Consider the following 21153-nt stretch of genomic DNA (forward strand, 5'->3'; position numbering starts at 1 on the left):
AAAACCGTGCCGGTGCTCGCAGTCACCCCGTGGGCGGCAGGTGCCCCCTCGGTGCTGGCAGGCCACTCTCTCCCGTGCTCGCGCGCGACACACGTCTGGGTGAAGAAAGCTTCCCCGTCTTCCTCGAAAGAAGGGGAGGAACTTGGGGGGCAGCCGCGCAGGGTGACGTGGCCAGACGGACGGCTGCAGCGGGCCCCCCATCTGTCGTCTGCAAACTTTAGGAAACACGTGTTCAAAACTTGCCCGCGGTGCCCGCGCTGGGCGTCCGGGCAAAGCACGGCCCGGAGCGCACCGCTCCCCACGAACCCCGAAGGGGCAGCGCCGGGAGATGCCCCGTAACCGGACGTCCCCGAGCCGTGTTCTTCACTTCCCCAAATGGAGATTCGCTAAAATTCGAAATCAAAGGAAAACACGAGAGATGCTACCGCTTCGCTCAGGGTCAGGCCACCAAGCCAGGAGCTGGTCGTGGTCGCCTCCCGAACCGTCTCCGTCCCAGCGCAGGCAGAGCGGCCGGGTTTCGTGTCGAATGTGCGGAGGCGGAGCGGGCGCCGGCGGCGGAGGAGGGCGGGCTCCCGCCGCCGGGAAACACGTGGGACGCGTAGAACATGGCGGCTGGATTCAAGTGAGTCTCCCCGGGGGACTCCGCCGGGAGGGGTGCGGGGAGCGAGGGAAAGACGCCGGGGGCGTCTGCGGCCTCAGAAGGAGAGCCGAGCCCCGCGGCCTGCCCGAGCGGGCCGGGCTGGGCCTTCTGCGCCCTGGGATCCCCGGCCCGTGGGCCCCGCTTCCACTCCCCCGAGTGGCACGTCGGGGAGCCGGTCGGGTTTCAGGGCCCTCGGCTGCGCAGGGTAACCTCTGCGCCTCTGACCTGAGGGGAGGCGGGCCAGTCTCCCAGTGCCCGGGCCGGGGCGGGCTGCGCGGGGGGCAGGAAGCTCCAGGCGGGTCCAGACCGCGCTTTCTTTCCGGAGCCTCCGTGCTCGTTGCCGTCGGATCCCCGATGGGCCGGCCGCGTGGTCTGCGCACAGAGGCTGACCCGAGCCGCGTCTTTGCCACAGTTAAAAAGCCCAGCCCTAAATAAAACTAGACGTTTAAAGAAGCCAAGCTGGCGCCGGGAGGACCCCGTGCGAGCCAAGAGCATTTTGTGACGCTAAGGACGTAGCGTGAATCCATGTGAGGGATCCACAGATTTAGACACCTTTTGTTACAACGTCAGAAAGAGAATTTGAAACACAGTGTTGGCTTTAGTGTGCTTGTGAATCTTTAAAAATAAATTGTATTTTCAATCATTTCAGAACAGTCGAACCACTGGAGTATTATAGGAGATTTTTGGTAAGTAAAAGCAACGGGGTACATCTAGAACTTTGGAAGTGGAGGAGGCCGGTCATCTAGTTCAGTCCCCCCGTTTTTCAGATGAGGAAACTGAGGCCTAGGTCAAGTGCCTGGCCAAGGTCATCCGGGCTTAACGGTAGAGCACCTTGTTACGTCACTGTAAAGTTCACATGAGATTTCAGGGAGGCCTTTGCGGGGTTCACACGACATGATGGAGAAGCATGAATGAGGGAATGATATGCCTGCGGTATGATTAAGGAAAGTATATGGGAATCGTGTTTGTTTATTTAGAAAGAGAACTGCCGTCCAGATGGAAGGGAGCTGGGGGAGTTCAGGACCACTACTGTCAATATAGGTAAGAATATTCAGCGTCCTGAAAAGAAACGTAAGTGCTCCAACACCAAACCAACTTTCTATGTAGCGCTTGTTCTGTACTGCTGATAAATTCTTCTGGTGGTTTTTTTTTTTGGAAATGCTTTTTTTTTTAACCAAAAGATTTTGTTCCTGTATGCGTGTCATAAATTGTTGACACAGGCTTAAGTATATGAGTCATTTATGAAAAGCTAGATGGAGTAATGGAATAAATTGGAATCATGGTTCTCTTATGAATAATAAACCAAATCTTATTTTAACAAATGTAGCTACAATAAAAATTTCTATATGGAATATTAGTAAGTCCCAGTTTGTTTCCAGCAATATGCAGCAATCAAATCTAATAAAGCAAAGGATTCAAAACATTTTGTAATGAAATTTACTTTAGGATAATCACTTGATTGTGTTAATCTGTGTAAGTATATCATTTATCTGTAATAAACTTGGCACTTCTTTGTTCAGAAACGTTTGGTGGCTCCCTGTTGCCTCTGGTATAAATGCAGACTCTTCATCATGGCACTTAAAGCCCTTTAGTCTTGACTCTCTTTACTGTTCCAGTCTTCTTTCATATTATTGACCTTTACACAATTTCATAGTCCAGCCAAACTGGCCTACTAGTTGTTCCTCAATCTCTACATTCTATCTCTGTGTTTTTTGTGTGTTGCTTCTCCTGCTAGGAATGCATTCCTTCCTTATCTCAGCTCTTCTCAGGTGCTGCCTTCTGTACATCCTTTCTGATACTCCTTCTACTCAAATTTCCTCTTATTGTACTTATCAGTATACTAGTTGTACCCCCTCAAAGAATACAGGTCTCTCAAGGACAGGAATTGTTTGGGTTTTGTCTTTATATTCCAGCACCTGGCACAGTATAAATGTTTGTTGAATTGGACTTGACTTTAGATAGAATTAGATTTTGTCCGCTGACTGATGAGGCAAACTAGAAGCAAAATTTCACTGACTTGACCAGAACCTCCAAATACACGTAAAGCCATGATGAGTTTTTAATCAAATGGACAAAACTGTTAAACCTGGTAATAATTACTGGTAAGATGACTTTTGAAATTTTTTTTCTAATAAGTTTTTTAATCTGTTAAATATCAGGTTCAATTACTACTGCAGATGGTTCTGCTTTAGTGAAGTTGGGAAATACAACAGTAATTTGTGGAGTTAAAGCGGTAGGTCTCTTTTTCATTTAATCATCTAAAAAAGTTACCAGATTAGTTTCACTGATCATTTTTTTTTAACCAGACCTTTGATTTCACCAGTGTAGGGAGCTCCTGGTGAGGATACTCTCTCTACTAATACAGATGGAGTCTTGGAGACTTACCTGGGACACTGACAGGTTACGTAGTGGCCAGCATGACATAGAGGATGTGTCAGATGCTGGACTTAAACCTAGGTTTTCCTTACTACCAGGGAAGCTCATTATCCTTTTGCCATGAGGCTTCTCATTTCTCTTATTTAGATGATAATGAATGTCTCTAACACTGCAGTAGACTGGAAAATCCAGTAGCATTTTTATCAGGCTCTTATTTTTATTTCCAAAGAGCAATTTAAGGATTAATAATGGTTGTAACACAGGCCAGAGAAACAAAAGTTCAGTAATGACACACGAATTGTGATATGATTATTCTTTGGATGCATCAAAATTGGAATTCATTTTTAATTTTTCAGATTTTAAAAATTATTTGAGAAACTAAGATTCCTAGGATAAGCCTGTTGGTAACATGAAATCATAAAAAATATTTTATTTTCAGGCATTTACTTTGTATGGAACATAATGGAAAACCTAAGCTAGTCAAAATAAAATAGTTTACATAGTAGTGTGTTAATAGAACTGCAATATAACTAATATATATTTTTCTATAATTTTCCTTTAGTAAAGCAAGAGAAACCTTTTTGTTTTGTTTATAGGAATTTGCAGCACCCCCAGTAGATTCACTCAATAAAGGTTATATTGGTAAGTTAAAATGTATTTTTTAAAATACTAATTAGGCATATCACTTTATTTTAGAGTATTTGTAGGCTAAGTCAAATACATATATTGGAATAAAGAAAATGTTTTTGTAAATTTAAAAACTGTACACATATCCCTGCATATATCAAAGGTATTCCCCAAAAGTGTTCTGGATAATATTTTTATCCAGTGGAAAAAGCATGGGATAAAAATAATGCAGTGAATTTAACACAACATAACAGATTAGATATAAAACTTTTGTCACATCCTAAAGTCCTTCTCTGATGTGTCATTTTAGCTAGGGGGTATTTTCTGGGTTCTTGAAGGCTATGCTAGCAGAATACAAGCACTGGGCAGGTCCTCTCAGGCTGAAGAATGCACATGGTACAAGTGTAGCATTTAATTTCCAAGGACTAACCTGGCTAGGTTTGTAGAGTCTCATCATTTGGTTGGCCACAAGATAATAGTTGTGTTGTTTTTTTTTTTCCAATGACTCGTTAAGACTGTCTAGTAAGAATTAGAAGGGTTATGATTTATATTGGTAACCATACCAGGCCCATTCAAATACATTACATGAAAATTAAATTCCATTAGAATGCAGATGGATGACAAGGGATACTTAAGTTTTAAGAACACTAATTGTACCCATTATTGGTATTTGTAAATTAACTTATGGAGTAGAGGAGTTCCTGTTTTCAGTCATAGATCAGGAGTTTGCTTTGCTTTCATGTTTTGAAGCAGTCACCTAGCATAGCAGTCCTCAAACTGTTTGGTCTCAGGACGCCTGTACATTCTTAAAAATTGAGGACATTCCCTCCCCGCAAGAACTTTTCTTGATGTGGGTTATGTCTATTGATATTTATCATACTAGAAATGAAAATGTATTACTATGAAAATAGTTTTGACCTTATGCATCCCCGGAAAGAAGGGGTGGTTCCCCAGACCACATACTTTTGAAAACTGTTGATCTAGCATAGTAAGAAACACATTTAGGTTTTCAAGTTGACTTCTCCACTTAAAAACGTTAGCTTGTTCAGGAATGGACGTTGGCTCATCGCTGAACCTTTGAGGTTCGTGGTCGATGTTACATGTCTCTGTATGGAGAGGGTAGGTATAACATCGTATATCTGTAGTTGAAGCTAGAAATTATTGTGAAGACTGTTTCTAACAAGACCTGGACAAGTTACATTTATTAAGGAATGCTGGAGATATGGTAATTGCCTTTTTTGTTGTTTAGCTGTTTCCATTCATGTCTGACTCTGTGATCCCATTTGAAGTTTTCTTGGCAAAGATACTGGAGTGGCTTGCCATTCATTTCTGCATCTCCTCCAGATGGGAAACTGAGGCAGACAGGGTTAAGTGACTTGCCCAGGGTCACACAGCTAGTGCACGTCTGAAGCAGAATTTGAACTCTCGTCTTCCTGACTTCTGGCCCAGCACTCTATCCACTGAGCCACCTAACTGCTTTATGATGGCAAGTGCCTAGAAGTTTTTTATTAAACTGTAAAATCTCCACTTTTTATAAAAATTTCACCTTGATATCTGAACAGTCTTAACAATTATGACTACTTTGCAATTCTTTATTTTTCACATGTGTTTTAGCTCCTCAGGCAGCCATAATAATGCCTATTTATCAAGTACTTTTACATTGAATCTCTTCTGTCTTATTCTAGTTGGGCATAGTATACACTCTGTGTATGTGTACACATATGTATATATGTATGTATGTATATGGTATATACTAGAGTAAATATTTTACAATTGGAGTATTATCTGTAGAATGGAATTTAATATGTAATGGAGGCAGTCTTGAGCCCCATCCAAAACCTTATTTCCTGAATGATGACAAAAACGTTGTTATAAGGCAGGACCGTGGAATGGACAAAGGTAGAAATGATAAAGAAGCTAACGTGCACATTTGATAAATAGCCTCTTTAACAGAGGCTTATTGATTTATTATAGCCCTGTTCAGAATCACTGAGTTGGAAAGGATCACAAAGGTCATCTTTGTGATTGAGCCCTTTACTGATCAAGAATCCCTTCTACAACATCCCCAACAAGTGGTAAGGCCTTTAAGGGTAGGGATTGGTCTTTTCATTTTTTCTTTACTCTCCAGTATCTAACTGTGCCTTTCTTATGCTTATTAGATTGAATTGGATGCCTTATCTCACTGGTGATTTATATGGAGCTTGTGGACCACTAAAACCCTCGGGTCTATTTAATGTCAACTTTTGTCTCTAAGCAGTTTTATCATATTATACTTAAGAAGTTTATTTTTTAGACATGTATAAGGCTTTACAGTTTTTTACTATTAGATTTCATCTTAGTAAATGTAGCCAGTCCATGATTTTGGCCTGCTAAGGTCTTTTGTCAGATTTTGTATATTGTCCAGTGTTAGCTATTTCAGGATTTGTGTCATCCAAAAAATATGAATGTGTCAACTATACTTTATTCAGGTTGTAGGTACGAATGTTGACCAGAACAGGATTAAGGACACAATTTTGTGGCATCTGGTTAGCGCTCTCTCTCCAAATTGACAGTGCTTTGATCCATTATTCTCTACTCTTGAGTCCATTCATCCAGCCCTGATTATGTGTAGTGGACTATCATCTTGTCCAAATTTTGTAGCACTTACCTTCTGAAGTTTTCTTAAGTTCTGACTTAAAATAGTTTGCTAATTTGTCAAGCTACATTTTAAATGTAATGTTTTAGCACTATTACGCCTCCTAGTATAATTCTGAGCTAAGGGTAGTTTATCTCTATATTCAATTGTTTAACTAGTCTTAACAAAAAAATACCGTTTGTACCTGTCCACAGTGAAATTTTTGTTATAATTACATAATTATATAACAATACTTTGCATTTAATAAATAACTTATTGTTAAAAACCACTATATTGTTACGCAAAAGCACTTTACATATTACTTCATTTGGTCCTCACAACAGTATTTATAAGGTACGTACTTCCTTTATTACACCTATTTTAAAGATGAATGAACTGAGTCTTGTAGGTTAGTGGCATGCCCATGGTCATGTAGCTAGCAGTAATAGAGGTGGGAGTTTATCTTGGTTGTCTCCTGATTCCAAGTCCTTCCACTATGCTGTTTATAGTGTTCACCTATTACAAAGGGTTAGCAAATCTTTTTTCTTTTATATCCTAAAAATCCTGTGAGCTAGGTAGGGCTTTTTGTTACCCTTATGAATAGAGCTGAGGCAGCGAAGTTAAATGAGTATCATGGATGTGAAGTGAGTTCATAGTGGAATTAGCAGATATACTTGTAGTTGCATAAACTGTGACTTGGTTTTTCTTTATTTCCAGAAACATATTTCTTTATGCTAATATGCATTTCTTATAATCCTGACTTTCCTGCTTTTTCATGTTAAGAATCAATACATGCAGAACAGGTTAAAAAAGAGCTAGTTGTGAATTTTGCGGTTTAAGGAAATCCTTCTGCTTGAGATACTTGCTTTGGACAAGCTAAAAGAACTTGGGGCACTTTTGGGAAAATCAGTGCCCTTGAGATAGGATGAAAGTATTGTGGAAGAGTACTTTAAATGTTAGAGAAAGCATCTTTATGTAGACTTATAGGGAATATAGTTTGAAATGCTTAACTAAACCATTCTCTTGTAAAGAGTCCTAAAATTTAGATCAGTCTTCCCATGGTCGCTGTGGAGCTGATATGACAAGGATTAACCTCTGCTCTTGCCTTAATTAAAATGTCCATGGATGAAGTTGATTAGGACAAGAAGAATACATTTATTCAATCCCTCTGCCCCTTGCACTTTTTAAACTGCTTGTTAATTCCCCAGCCATTCTGTCAAAGACAGACTCTTTAGTCTCTCAGAGTTGGAAGTGATCTCAAAGGTTATCAAGTTGAACCCCCTCTCTGAGCAGGAATATCCTGCACAAGTCCCCTTTACTCGCTTGTTGTGCTTACAAATGACTTATGACTTTGTGTTTTTAAAATGTTAAAAGCAGAGTGTGCCATTTTGAAAATGTACTGAAAGCAGCATTTAATAAGAAAAATGTTGGCATGTGATTTTTCTTAAGTTCACAGTTGTAGAGTGGTTCCCCACTCCCCCTTTTTTCAAACAGTTCCAAATGTGGATCTGCCACCTCTGTGTTCATCAAGATTTCGCTCTGGACCTCCTGGGGAAGAGGCCCAAGTGGCTAGTCAGTTCATTGCAGATGTGATTGAAAAGTAAGACATTCCAACAATTTGAGCATCCATGACTTTAAAGTTAATTTTCACTTGTAATTTACTCTACTTTCTCTTTGATCCAGTTCACAGGTAATACAGAAGGAAGATTTGTGCATTTCTTATGGAAAGGTAAGACTAAAAGGGCATAGTGAGTGATTTAATCCTAGAAAATAACACCATTGAAAAACCCAAGAAGTATACTACTTGTTTTATCTGTTGCTTCTAAATCACCACAGGTAGTATTTTAAAACTTGAATCATAGCTCCTCTCTTCTTCCTCTTTCTATTCCTTTTGGTTTTTTTGTGGAAGAGAGATAACTCCAAATTCTTGAATGTATGCTCTATCAGGTCTTCACCAGCTAATAAACCTAAGTAGAGATGCTCACTAGCAGACATTTGGCCACCAGGCAGTGATGAACATTATTGTGGTCACAGAAATTCACTACATAATACAGTTGTTCCTTCTACATCAAGGGGATTAGGGGAATGGGGCTCCCTTGATCAGGAAAATCTGTGTAAAATTTTTTGGCCCTTTATACCAGAGAAGTCTGAATTTTTTTTTTTCTTTTATGGGGTGTTTACAGTCTTATTGTAAAATCTGGCTTAATAAGTATTTGGTCACAGTCATCTCCTGGCCTTTGCATGATGTCTAAGGCTTCCATAGTCACCTCCCCCAAAATTTCCATTTGATTTTTTATGCTCACCTGCAGTTTATCAAAACCACAATGGGAAAAGTTGTGATGTGGAAGGAATAACTGTGATCCTGTGAAGGCATAGAGAGACTATGTTTTGCATTGGTGGAAGGCATACCTACACCATTGAAATTAAAATATTGATTTTGTACTGAGTGATGAAATACTGAAGTGATTTCTGTAACATTTTAAAGTCATCATGTAAAGCTATTTCAAATTCTTTTTATATTAAAAAATAGAACTCCTTCATTCTCAAATTCATAATCCCAAATTGTCTTTTTGTAACTGATATTGAACAGTTTACTACTGGATGCTTTCTCCTTCCTTGGCTTCAGAGACAGCACACTTGACAGCATCTATCTCTGTCCTTCAGTGCTCCTCCTTTTTCTCCTGGCTGTGTAATAGTCCTTCCCTGACATCTTAAAAGTGTGTGTCTATTGGAGTGTTTGCCAGTGTTCTATCCCTGGCTTTTCCCATACAAAGTCACCTCTGGAAATCAAATTTATTCCTCTCATTTACACTCACTTGCATTCCTACATTCCCATCTCCAACCTTTGTGAAGACATCTCCCCTGACATATCTTGTCAGCACCTGAAAGTCCGTGTTCAACACAAGCATATTCTTGTCCATTACATTTGTTTCTCTTTCCTGTTCATCAGTGGCATCAGTGTATACACACACACACACACAGTCTTCTATGTTCAGAATTTTGATGTTACCTTTGCAAATTCAGCTGAACAAGCCAGATTGTGAGGGGGTTCAAATGAAAAGCTGGAGTTTCTACTTTATTGTAGAGGTTATAGGAACCCACAGAAGCTTCTTGAATTAGGAAAGTGATATGGTCAGACTTGTGCTTTTAACTTTATTAACAAAGTCCTATGGAGTATGGAGAGCCAGGAAGAAGGGAGATTAATTAAGAACTTACTGTGCTGATGTGGAACTAAGCCAGATACTGGCCATGAGTGGCAAAAGAGGTTGGGAAGCAAGAGATGTTGTGGAGGTAGACTTAGTAACTGATTGGATTGAGGATGGGGTGAGGTTGAGGGATAGCCAAGAACTAAAGGATGTATCTGAAGTTTTCTGAAGTTTGCAAGTCAGCTGTTTGAATTGTTATGTATTTTCTCATAGGGACAGTGCTACCAAATGTTACAGTTACTCAAGCTAGCCTTCAAAAATCTATTTAACCTATAAAGTCCTATTATTACCTAAAACAAGATTTCTGTGGGAAAATGTTTAAATTCTAAAATTGAGTTAATTATATTTAGGATATAAAATACCTTGCAAGAAAGAATTTCTGAAGGTAAACCAAGCATTGGTGACAGTGATACTCATTAAGGAAAAATTCATATAACCTTCACCTCAAATTCAAATTGTATGTTTGTCTTACACTTCTATAACTGGCTCTACTACTGATTGTGTATTCCTATGAACAGAAGGACAACGGGCTACGTAGTTTATGACTTCGATGGTAAACAGCCTCTAGACTGGATTTGAGATTCCTGCTAAGACAAATTTACTTTACTAAGCTATATCCAGTAAAAGGCTTTCAGAAACTTTTCTTTTTTTTTTTTTTTTAAGCTTGCATGGGTTCTATATTGTGATCTCATTTGCCTTGACTATGATGGGAACATCTTGGATGCCTGCACATTTGCATTGTTAGCAGCTTTAAGAAATGGTAAGTGAGTTTAGTAACAAAGTTTATAGACTTACCTCAGTAATAGGATTCCAACTGGTAAGTAAACTGACTGGTAATTGAATAATCAAGCATGTGTTGCTGATAAGACATCTTCAGCTACTGCAAACAAATAGTATAATGTGAAGTCACATTTAGCAATGGTATTAACAGAAACTTTTATCTTATTATAGATATTTGGGTTCTTTTTTTATAACTGAAATTGAGTTTTGTGACTAATAGTAATTCCACTACAAAGACTAGTTTTATTTATACTTTTTGCTTTTCTGTGTTTGCCTCTTAGAAAAAACAATATTTAGTGAACTTATTTAAAATTGTAAACCTTTAAGGGAAGGTATTACCCAGTTTTGTTTTTTTTTTTATAACATCTCACATTTATATAACATTTTAAGATGTAGGAGACATCTTAAAAGCCCCTTGAAGAGTGGTCGTAATTCCCATTTTACATAAAAGGAAACAGGTGTTTTAATTTGTATTCACTTCAGGAATGTAGCTATAAACTATCTAACTTGGGATGCAAACCCAAGTCTTCTAACTGCTGAATCCATCCACCCGGATTAGGGACACAATCTGTCTTCAAAACTGTTCTGGAGATTTGTCTTAACTTAGGCAGGTGGAATGATTGGTGGCTGGGGGCATCTTGTTTAGAGCTGTTTGGTAGTCGTTTTCCACCTACTTTTTTATTTTTCCATACAAATTCCCTGCTAGGGGAATTTGGCTGTAGGGATACAGGGCTCTCAATAACATTGACTTCTCTGCTGCTGTGACTTTTGGTTCACTTAGGTGGACTAGTAACATTTACCAGAGCTGGCCCTCCCTATGTAGGCTATAGTAAACTAAATAGAATGAGCTGTCTGAAGCAGATTTAACTAAACCTATTAAACTATTAGTTAATGGCCTTAATTTATTTGTTTTGTGAAGAAAATTCTGTGGGCATAAATTATGCTTTATTTTGCATAACGTTTGTAGTAGTTACATTAATACTTCTACCTCTGCCTTCATGTCTTATTTTTTATAGGACAGTAACAAATGAGGAAAGATTCATAATCATAACTTTTAATTTTAAGAGAAATTCAGGTATATTTTAGATGTTAGGATTGTTTTTAGTAAAACTTGAGGTGGGAGGAAAAATAATTCACTTGGGGTTAGCTAGTGAGAATACCGTACAACTCAAGATGCCTTTTAGAAACTGTAATAATTATTTGTCTTTTTGCAGTTGAATTGCCAGCAGTTACTATAAATGAAGAAACTGGCTTAGCTGAAGTCAATTTAAAAAAGAAAAGTCACTTGAATATCAGAGCGCATCCGATTGCCACATCATTTGCTATATTTGATGAGTAAGTTAACGAGGTGGTAGAATTTAAAAAATATACTCTGCCTTTTCTTCTTGGTTGACATTGAGAATTTTTTTGGGGGAAAAACTGCTTTTGTATTGTTGTATTTATCAGTAATTTTTTAATTCTTATTGTTTGCAAATATAGATTAAGGTTTCCAAGTTACTCTTAATTATTCCTAGCTTGGCAGGAGCCAACACTTCTGTCATTTACATACTATCTCATTTTATCTTCAATCTTCAAGTTAGGTGGCACAAGAATTATACCCATTTTATAGGTGAAGCAGCAGGTTCAGAAAGCTTAAATGTCACTCAGGGTCACAGAGCTAATAAACTATTCCAGAACTAGGACTTAACCCAATTCTGATTCTATTGCACCATTTCTACAAAGATGGTTGGTTAGGAATTTCTTCTGTTTTTTTGTAATTCTGGAATTTAAAAAAGTTAACAATTAGTTGAACCAGTTCCTTCTGAATATGTTTATTTTGTGTGTTAAAATGAGTTGCAGAGAATTAGTATGTCTTGTCTTCTACAGCACTTTACTTATAGTAGACCCTACAGGAGAAGAGGAACATCTGGCAACAGGAACCTTAACAGTCGTAATGGATGAGGAAAGCAAACTGTGTTGTCTACACAAACCAGGCATGTAATTTTACTTCCAACTTGTAACATAGTCCTAGCTTTAAAAAATCATCTGTGTTACCCTTTTCTGTGGAACATGCTGGACAAAAAATTAGCTTAATCATGCGTAACACTATTATCCTTAAGAAAACTGGAATTTTGTTCATCAGGATTTAGTGACTGTCACTGTTTCTTTCCTACTTCAGATTCTTTCCAGAACAGGGTTACTTCTAACATCATTATATGTAACTTCCTAGTTACATACATCTTAGACAACATCCTAGTCAAGACAGTAAAATAATCTTCCTTTCTCATGTTATGTTTTCTGGGTGGTTGTATTTTGTTTTAAATTAACATCAATAGGAAAAAAGTAAATTAACCAGTGTAGTATAAAATTTCTTTTCAGGTGGAAGTGGGCTAACTGGAGCTAAACTTCAGGACTGTATGAGTCGGGCAGTTACAAGACACAAAGAAGCAAAGAAATTGATGGATGAAGTAATTAAGAGTGTGAAACCAAAATAAACAGCCAGCACATATTTTTCAAAATGGATTTGTAAAAATTGTATTTGTTACAGTGCTCACAAATCTTTTATACTAAATAAACAAATATCAATACTACATTTACAAAGTCCTTTTTTTCCCCTAGAATTTCTTAGGCCACCTCCTTATATTATATACAGTATTCCTTAATGGAAAAAAAATGCACAGTAAAGCAACTGTTTAAAAGGCTGTGACTTAAGAAAACCAACCCTAATTTGTTAGATGAACTCCCTAATTTTTAAAATTTCAGGGTTGGATTCCCATATTAACTTGGTACTTCTGCCCCCACTCTAGCCATGTAAAATACTGACGCTTTAAAAAACCAACAAAACAAAAGCAAGTGAAATAAAAACCCAGAAGAAACCTTTTGATTCAATGCTCTTTTTTGAAAGAAAAAAAAAACCCTAAATAATTCATGACTCAGAATTTTGGAGTGGTTGGCGTGCCTCTCTTCATTTTACTTTTTGACTGGCTGCCTGTATGTTGATGCCGATGGAGCTGAGCTGTTTGTGCTGCTGCTGCTGCTGCCATAGCCATTTGATGCTGTAAGAATCGCAACTGCTGCCAGAGGGGGAAGGAAAAAAATTCAAGTTATGTTAAATTTAGGAAGGTACGGACAGGTGCTTTTCTTGAGAGAGAATGATGGAAACAACAAAACTTGAAAGTGAGAAAGCACCATAATAACAAAAAAGGGACTGTACCACATTGAGACAATGCACAGTCAAGCAGCACCAGTGGCACGGAAGCCTGCTGAGGGCCTTTTAAAGATCATGGATCAACTTGAAATTGTTTTGTTATTTTGCCCTGTCAGTCTTTACTGTAGTAACTCAGCAACTTCAGTGACCAACGTGGTTCACAGTGGGGGTTTGTAACAATATAAATATTTACATTTCAAGTTTCAAGTTCTTCCTCCTTGCTATGTTGGTTATTTATACTAAAATAATGAAAAACACCAGAAGTTCTGACATTTAGTAGTATGAACACTGCTATGTATTTTCTGCACTATAATGCCAAAAATAGTTGGTATTTAAGCATTGTCTAATTTCGGAATTATAATGGCAATTGAGAAGAGCTGGTAATGTGCCACCAGGACTCCTTGAATGATGATTAGGAAAAGATAACTTAAGTGTCTGTTAAGTATTCAGGTTGAATGACCAGTATGTTGAAACTCTGGATGCTAAATTTACTAATAACTTTACTGAATATTATAGTGCATAAAAGGATTAAGAGAGAACTAAACCAAAGTATTAGGGGTACTTTGGGAGCTTAGAATTGTATTTTTTAAAAAAATGTAATCAGAGTGAAGTTGCTGGATTACTTGTATCTGTTGCTGCTGCTGTTGAAAGGCAGAGGAGAGCTGGAATCTCTGCTGAGGAAGGCTTTGCTCAGGTCTGTTCTCGGCAGAGCCAAGCTGAGACAACACTACAGAAAGGAGAAGGGGAAAGCAGGCCAGTCAAAAAGGTTTGAAGGTTATCCGAGTTAGAAAAGGGCAACACAGAAAATGGGATAATAGAAAGGCTGTCAGTATGATTAATCCTAGATATAAAATCACAAACATTTCAGAATAAAGTAGTCACTTGTTAGTTGATACATGCAATTAGGTTATAGAGCTTTGTGGACATGCAACAAGTTTTCCTATAGGACTTTAATGCATATTCTTAAGGATTTTTTTGGGAGGGGGGCAATAAAGGTGGAAGAGGAACTCAGTGAAGTTTGGAGTGAAATCTTGCTGTTTATTTTGGTAGGTATTTTTCCAGTATCAAAGCCTGCTATCCATAAAATTAAAAAGCATCTGTTTCTGATGTTCCCAAAAAGCAGAAAGATAGCCTAAATAAGATGATATAGAGATGCCAAATGAGTGTTTCAAGACAAAGGCCTGTGATAAAGTATTTTAACAAAATTTGGTCAATCTGATAAGAGTACAGAATTTGAGCTGGAAAGAACCTTTGTAATTATTTAATCCAACCCCCTCAATTTCCAAGGTAGGTAACTTGAGGCCTAGGAACTTAAGTAATGTTTATCCAAGGTCACATGCTTGTTAGTGACAGAGCCAGAACTACAACCCACAACACATCTGCAATTCATTGCTCTTTCTGCTAAACCATTTTGTAGGTATTATCATACCTATACTATAACTCAAATCTAGGAATAACAATTACCAGTTGCTTATTTCTGAGAGTTTAGTCCTGCCATATATTAAATGGTATCTTAAGTTCATATATTTGGAGTTTCATTAAGGGATATGTAAAGGGATTCCTAAAATCCAGTAACCTTTTAAATCATCCCCTAGCACCTGAACCTACACAACATGGACTATTTTAATTGTAGTTTAGAAATTTGCATTTCTAATCATTTCACACAGATAAAGAGCTCTAAAAAAAACCTTAGGGGTCCTAGTCTAATCCCTATACTTTACAAATGAGAAACTGAAGCAGAGTGGTTAATTGATTTATCCAATAGACTGTTGATATGCAAACTTTCAGAAAAAAGAAAAGATAAAATACAGAAAAAGATGCATTCTGAATAAGTAGATGTGCACAATTACTGATAAACATTTTAAATAGACATTTTCTAATTACCTAATGAATTTAGTAACTGTGCAGAATTGTAACTGGAACATAAACATGCGGAAAAATTATAGTTAGTAATTTGTGGAGGGCCAGGCATTTCTAATTGATCTACGACTGAATGTAATGAAAAACTTAAAAGGGGCCTCAACTGACAGATCTCAAGAGTTCACACATTAAGACCAACTCTACTTTCTACTTTAAGTCCCCAGTTATCATCTGCCTGGAAAGGAAAAGAAAAAAATAATTCAAAAGGTGAAATAAAAATGACAAGTTAATTTTGGATTGAGTACTTTTTGCTTGAAAACACAGCATAAGCTGAGCAAAGACATACCAGCTGCCTGGGACTGCATAAAGCTCCCAACTCCAGTCAGGTTAATAACAGCCGCTTGTTGAGCAGATAAGGCCTGGTCTTGACTGGCTGTGCCTGGTTCAGAATTCTAACCCAAACAAGAAAAAAAAGAGGCAGAACTGTTGTCAAGAAAGACAATGAAAAAACAATTTTACTTCGATAGTTAAAAGTCCTGTAAATGCCATGATAAAACCTTTTCCCCTTTAAAAGGATATCTGCAATGTTACATTACACAAAGTTTTAGGGAAAAAACCAAAACGGTGTTTTTACATTAGGATTTAAAGCTGCCTAACAGGCTTTATCACTTATTAGAGGAAATAACCTAATTTCATATAATTTATACTTTAAAGTTATATGAAATCCTCACTCAATCAAGGGCTAATATCCCATCTAAAACTGACTAGCAAGGGCCATCAGAGTGCCAGAAACCATTGAGGTTTGGGTAAATCTGACTCTTCCAACTGAGGAGATACTGAGTTTAGTAATAATCCTTAACCTCAAGAACCACATTGCCACTACAGCTGAAGTTATTGTACCTTTGGAAACAGATATTTAGCTTTTCAAACAGCCAGAGTGGGCAAAGTTGAAAAATATCAAATCCTTAGTCTACATGCAGCTCAGAAAGTCTATAGTGTATATAATAATGCAGTGATAAAGGAGGCTTGTGAGGAACTCATTTGGGTATATTACTAGGGTGGGACAGAATACAGGAATGAATATAAACTAGAGAGGAGTGTCAAAGTATTAGGAGGGTATAACCAATTTTATCTTCTCTTAATTTGGAAAGCAAGAGATAGTATGTCCTAAGCAGGACTGTGGCATAATATCAACTTGGTTTTGCCTTTTGTTTTTATGTAATAACACACTGATTATATGTGGATTTTAATTTTGTGCTACTATGTTTTATTACTACCAACTAAACTACAACATATACTAAGAAAGGAAGCTCTGAAATGTACCATCATGTGCCTGTAGACTTGTACATTTTTAAACATTAATTCATTCTTATGGGAAAAATATCTAAGATTTGTCCAAATTTGTCTGCCGTGTGTTTTCAGAATAATTGGTAAAAGATAATCCTTTGTTATTACTGAAAAATGGGGGCTGGAAGAATATTAACTCTGCATGAATTCAAAGTTCTCTTTTCCTGGTGTAGAAAGTATCCTATGCTATTGGGACTGAGTGAATTTAGATACAACAATGTACAGTTCATGTCAAAAGATGGTTAGCACGGATCCAAAGGAGAGGCCCAAAGTGAAAAGGACCTTTCCCTGAATATAAATTCTGATGCCATGATTGTGGCAGACTGATTGTTTTTGTATGGTAGAATAATGAAAGACCCTGCTCTTCTACAAAGTGTAGACCCTATCACACACATAGTCAAAGGAATGCTGACTAAGCATTTCTAAATATGGGTTCCAGTCAACTACTGGGCATTTATTAAATACCATGTTCCAGGAAACTGTGGGAATACAAAAAACCCAAAAAACATAGTTCCTACACTTCAGAAGCTCACATTTCAATGGAGAAAACAACATGCAAATGATTATGTAAATAAAAGATTTTACACACACAACATAAATACAAACATAATACTGGAGGGAAGAGACTGCAAATGGGAGGGGCCAGGAAAGACTTCCTGCCAACAGTGGGATGAGAAAGGAGACAGAAAATGCAAATGGCATGGAGTCAGGAGATGGATTATAGAGTAGGTGGAAGGAAGACTGAAGACTAGCAGGAGGCTGGGTTATGTGGTTTGCTACCACAAAGAGTGCAGCTATAAGATAGAAGCCCAGTAATGGAATCTCTGGTTCAAAGGTTATGGATATTTTAGACATTTCATTTTGCATTTCACAGCTCCACCAACTATATCAGTGTGCGTATCATTCCAATACCAACTACTGTTATTTTTTGTCATTTTGCCAATTCCCAGGATGAGGTGAAACTTCAGAGTTGTTTTGATTTGCACTTCTTTTATTACTAGTGATTCAGATCATTCTTTCACATGACTTAATACTCTGCAATTTTTCTTTTTGTTCACATCCTTTGACTACTCATCTATTTAGAATCGGTACTGTTGTATATATCGTGGATACCAAAAACATTATTAGAGAAATTAGACACAAAGATTTTCCCCCATTTGATCACTTCCTTCTTATCCTGGATGCATTAATGTTATCTGGTCAAAAGCTTTTCAGCTTCATGTGAATAACGTTCCCAAATTTATCTTTTGGAATTGCCTCTATCTTTTGTTTGGTTAAGAATATATCTCCTACAAAGAGCTGTGAGAACTATACGATCTGATTCTCTTCTGATTTTTTTTAAAGTATGATCTTTAATAAATTTTATCATACCACTAAACTCTTGCTTATAATTATTTAGCTAAAAGGTTTTAAATTATGGCAAATCTACCAAAAGGACTGAAGCAAACAGAAAAGCTTCAAAGAAAAGCATATTCTATAAAAGGATAAGCATATTCAAGACAGAATGAAGTAAAAGATATGGAATTCAATGTTGCATCTGCAGTGGACTGAGGGACAACAACTTGATGACAGAAATAGCTTTACACTTTGAGAAGTGCTGTAACTTCTGTTTTACCTTATTTAATTTTCAAAACAACCCTGTGAAATCGAGTTCAAATATTATTATCCTTAAAAATCATATAGCTAGGAAGCCATTAAGCAGGACTCAAACTCAAGACTCTGACTACCATACAGTGAGTGTTCTACTATACAATTTCTTAACATAGGAACATTTTTATCTACTTTCTGCCTCATCTTCTCTTGCTAAAACTAGGCCTTCAAACCATGTCACCCATATATATCACTTCCCCTGACCCCCCACCTTGTTTCTGCCTCTTCCTGTGTTGTCTTCCACCATTAAGATATAAGCTCCTTGAAAGTGGGACTTGTCTTGCATGCTTCTATTTGGTACCAGTGTCTGACATATAAGTCCTTAATAATAAATCTTTGGGGGCACCTGGAATGGCATAGGAGAGCACCGGCTCTGGAGCCTAGAAGACTCATCTTTCTAAATTCAAATCTGGCCTCGCTTATTAGCTGTGTGACCCTGGGCAAGTCACTTAACCTTGGTTTGCCTCAAGTTCTTTATCTGTGAAATGAACTGGAGAAGGAAATGGCAAACCATTCCAGTATTTTTACCAAGAAAACCCCAAATGGGGTCACAAAGAGTCAGACATGACTGACACAACTGAACAACAAAAAGATAAGTACAAATCTAGGCTCAGATTTTAGAATCTGTATGGATCCCTAGGAATGATCATGTTAGGACAATGGATGTACTCCTGAGCTATGTCTTTTGGAAAGTGGTATGACCCATCCATACCTGTGATTTCATTCTTTGAATATTTTATATTTATTCATTTATATACCAGTTGTTTCCCCAACAGGATGCAGATATTGTTTCATTTTTTTTGTCTTTGGCTAGCACTGTTTGCCACTTAATATGTATCTAATAAATGCTTATTGACTTTTGGTTAAAACAGATGCCCAGAAAAATCTTGCCCTGTTGTATTAATTTAATCCAACAGTTCTAACAAATTCCTTACGCCTTATATTTAATAATATGCCCAAAATCATTTGAGCACATATATATATGGAAGTACTTGTCAGTGAAGAAGTGAAAATGAGAAAGTGCCATTTCCCAATAAATGCTCAAATGATAAGAAAAAGCAATTTTCAAAGGAAAAAATCCAAATGATCAATAACCAAATGAAAAAATTAATTTTGAGGTTCACCTGACTGGTAGATGAAAAAGAAGAAAACGACCCATTGTTGAGAGTAACAAGTACACTAGTGCATTGTTGGTGGAACTGTGACTTGTTCAGGCCACTCTACAAAAGTATATTGGAACTGTCCCAAAACTTACTGTGCACATCCTTTTGACCCATTTATACCATTAACATCTCCCAAAGAGATCAAATAAAGAAGAAAAAGACCTACATGTACAAAAAATATTCATGGCAGTTCTTTAAGAAGGAGCCCCAATTTGGAAACTAAAGGGCTATCTTCCTACTAGGGAATGGTTAAACAAATTGTGGTATGTGAATAAAATATATTACTGCCATAAGAAATGACAAAAGGGATAGGTTCAGAGGAAACCGGAGAGAACTCTAACAACTGAAGCAAAGCAAATCAAGCAAAAGTCAGAATAATTTATACCACAACAGTAAAATAACAAAAAACAACTGTGAAAGACTTCTGGAACTGTGATTAATGCAAAGAGAAACCATAAGTCCAGAAGGCTGAAGATGAAATATGCCACATCATCTCCTGCCAGTGAGGTGATGAACTTAAAGTACAGAGATAAATATATTTTTAGACATGGCCAGTGTGGGAACAATGCATGTTTTCGTTCAATGGAGGGAAGGTTGTAGGGAAAAGTGGGAGAGGCAGATTATAAATGGATGTAAAAGTAAATTTATTATTTTCAAAAATAATTAAATTGAAAATCAAAATAATTCATTTTATTATATCAAAACTCCTCCCTGTCCCTCTACTTTATAGGGCATGTCACACTGTGACTGTATAGTACTTTATAATTTAATCTAGACATTATTATTGTTATAAGTCCAATAAATCCTGGTCTCACACAAGAGCAAAGAGGGCAGATACCTGTTCTCCTGGCAGCTGAGGACTAGAAGTTGTAGGGGGCTGAGACTGTGGCTGTGGAGAAAAGGGAGAGAGCTGCTGTTGCTGTTGCTGCTGCTGCTGGAGTGGATTGAAAATGAGTGAACCACCTGGAAGCTGTTAAGGAATTTAAAAATTGTTAATTGGCTAAATTCACATTGTTTTCATAGAATGTTAAAGTGAACTTTTGATATCTGGATCACTGAATTTTAGAACTGGAATTTAGAACTGGAAAGGGTCTCAGAAGGCATCTAGTCCCAATCCCTGTTTCTCAGATTAGAAAACTGAGGCCCAGGGAGGTTAAATGACATGTTTAAAACCATGGAGACAATGGAAATCTAAAAAATGCTCTGACTCCAGTCAGTACTCAATCCACTATATCAAAATATGAAAAACACAATACTGGCAACCTGCCTGGGCAGTTTTTTAAAACGAAGTATCATTTGGAGACACGAGAAAAAGAAGATAATCCCTGTTCTCAAGGAACTCATCATACTCTAACTGGGGAAGACAACACAGAAGAGTTCGGCCGCAGGAGAACAGGATGTACACACTAAGGGCATAACTACAACCAGAAGGCATCACTGGGATGTCTGCCTCACAAGAGCAGCCCATTACCATTGGGCAGGGGAATGGGGTTAACAGGTCAGAAGGGAGAGGGAATTCCAGGTTCCTGATGACTGGCTCATTGTCCAGAATGGAGGTGAAATTTTTGAATATTTAATACAATTAAAAGGAAATTTCAATGTTCTTTTTATAAACAAATATTTCATTTTTACATATGATAAATTACTACCCAAGTACCTCAGGGTAAAGTCCTTTGCTATTTCTTGTTTAATTTGTTTTTTTT

At 37.6% G+C, this 21153-nt stretch overlaps 2 protein-coding genes across 34 annotated transcripts in view; one reads left to right on the plus strand and one right to left on the minus strand.

Moving 5' to 3' along the window:
* The first annotated feature begins 528 nt into the window (after window positions 1-528).
* On the plus strand, window positions 529-12813 carry EXOSC8 (exosome component 8). Of its 5 annotated transcripts, none has more exons than XM_072610388.1 (11): window positions 529-622; window positions 1290-1326; window positions 1618-1711; window positions 2800-2873; window positions 3613-3658; window positions 7707-7857; window positions 7941-7986; window positions 10127-10223; window positions 11458-11578; window positions 12110-12216; window positions 12602-12813. In XM_072610388.1, the coding sequence occupies exons 1-11, from the start codon at window positions 606-608 to the stop codon at window positions 12715-12717; spliced, it is 906 nt and encodes a 301-aa protein (XP_072466489.1). In that variant the 5' UTR covers window positions 529-605; the 3' UTR covers window positions 12718-12813. The 5 variants fall into 5 exon arrangements, with proteins under 5 accessions (XP_072466489.1, XP_072466491.1, XP_072466490.1 ...); XM_072610390.1 differs by having other exon boundaries at window positions 7752-7857; XM_072610389.1 differs by having other exon boundaries at window positions 1618-1681.
* The window catches only part of SUPT20H (SPT20 homolog, SAGA complex component), a 43253-nt gene continuing 34831 nt past the window's right edge, over window positions 12732-21153 (minus strand). For 11 of the 29 annotated variants that reach the window (XM_072610383.1, XM_072610385.1, XM_072610356.1 and 8 more), the window contains 4 exons: window positions 20289-20420; window positions 15637-15742; window positions 14054-14157; window positions 12732-13296 (listed from right to left, as the gene is read on the minus strand). In XM_072610383.1, the coding sequence (XP_072466484.1) occupies window positions 13156-13296; window positions 14054-14157; window positions 15637-15742; window positions 20289-20420 (483 nt within the window). In that variant the 3' untranslated portion in view covers window positions 12732-13155. Of the gene's footprint in view, window positions 13297-14053; window positions 14158-15385; window positions 15526-15636; window positions 15743-20288; window positions 20421-21153 lie in introns of those variants that run through there. The other 18 variants (XM_072610386.1, XM_072610384.1, XM_072610382.1 and 15 more) reach the window with 8 other exon arrangements.

This window comes from Notamacropus eugenii, chromosome 5 (assembly GCF_028372415.1).
Source record: "Notamacropus eugenii isolate mMacEug1 chromosome 5, mMacEug1.pri_v2, whole genome shotgun sequence".
NCBI lineage: Eukaryota > Metazoa > Chordata > Mammalia > Diprotodontia > Macropodidae > Notamacropus > Notamacropus eugenii.

What these genes read in the sequence shown, in the direction of transcription:
- EXOSC8 (XM_072610388.1), top strand. An exon ending in TCAGCGTCCTGAAAAGAAAC is followed by an intron (nt 1,712 to 2,799) that starts GTAAGTGCTCCA and finishes GTTAAATATCAG; the next exon opens with GTTCAATTACTACTGCAGAT. An exon ending in TAATTTGTGGAGTTAAAGCG is followed by an intron (nt 2,874 to 3,612) that starts GTAGGTCTCTTT and finishes TTTTGTTTATAG; the next exon opens with GAATTTGCAGCACCCCCAGT.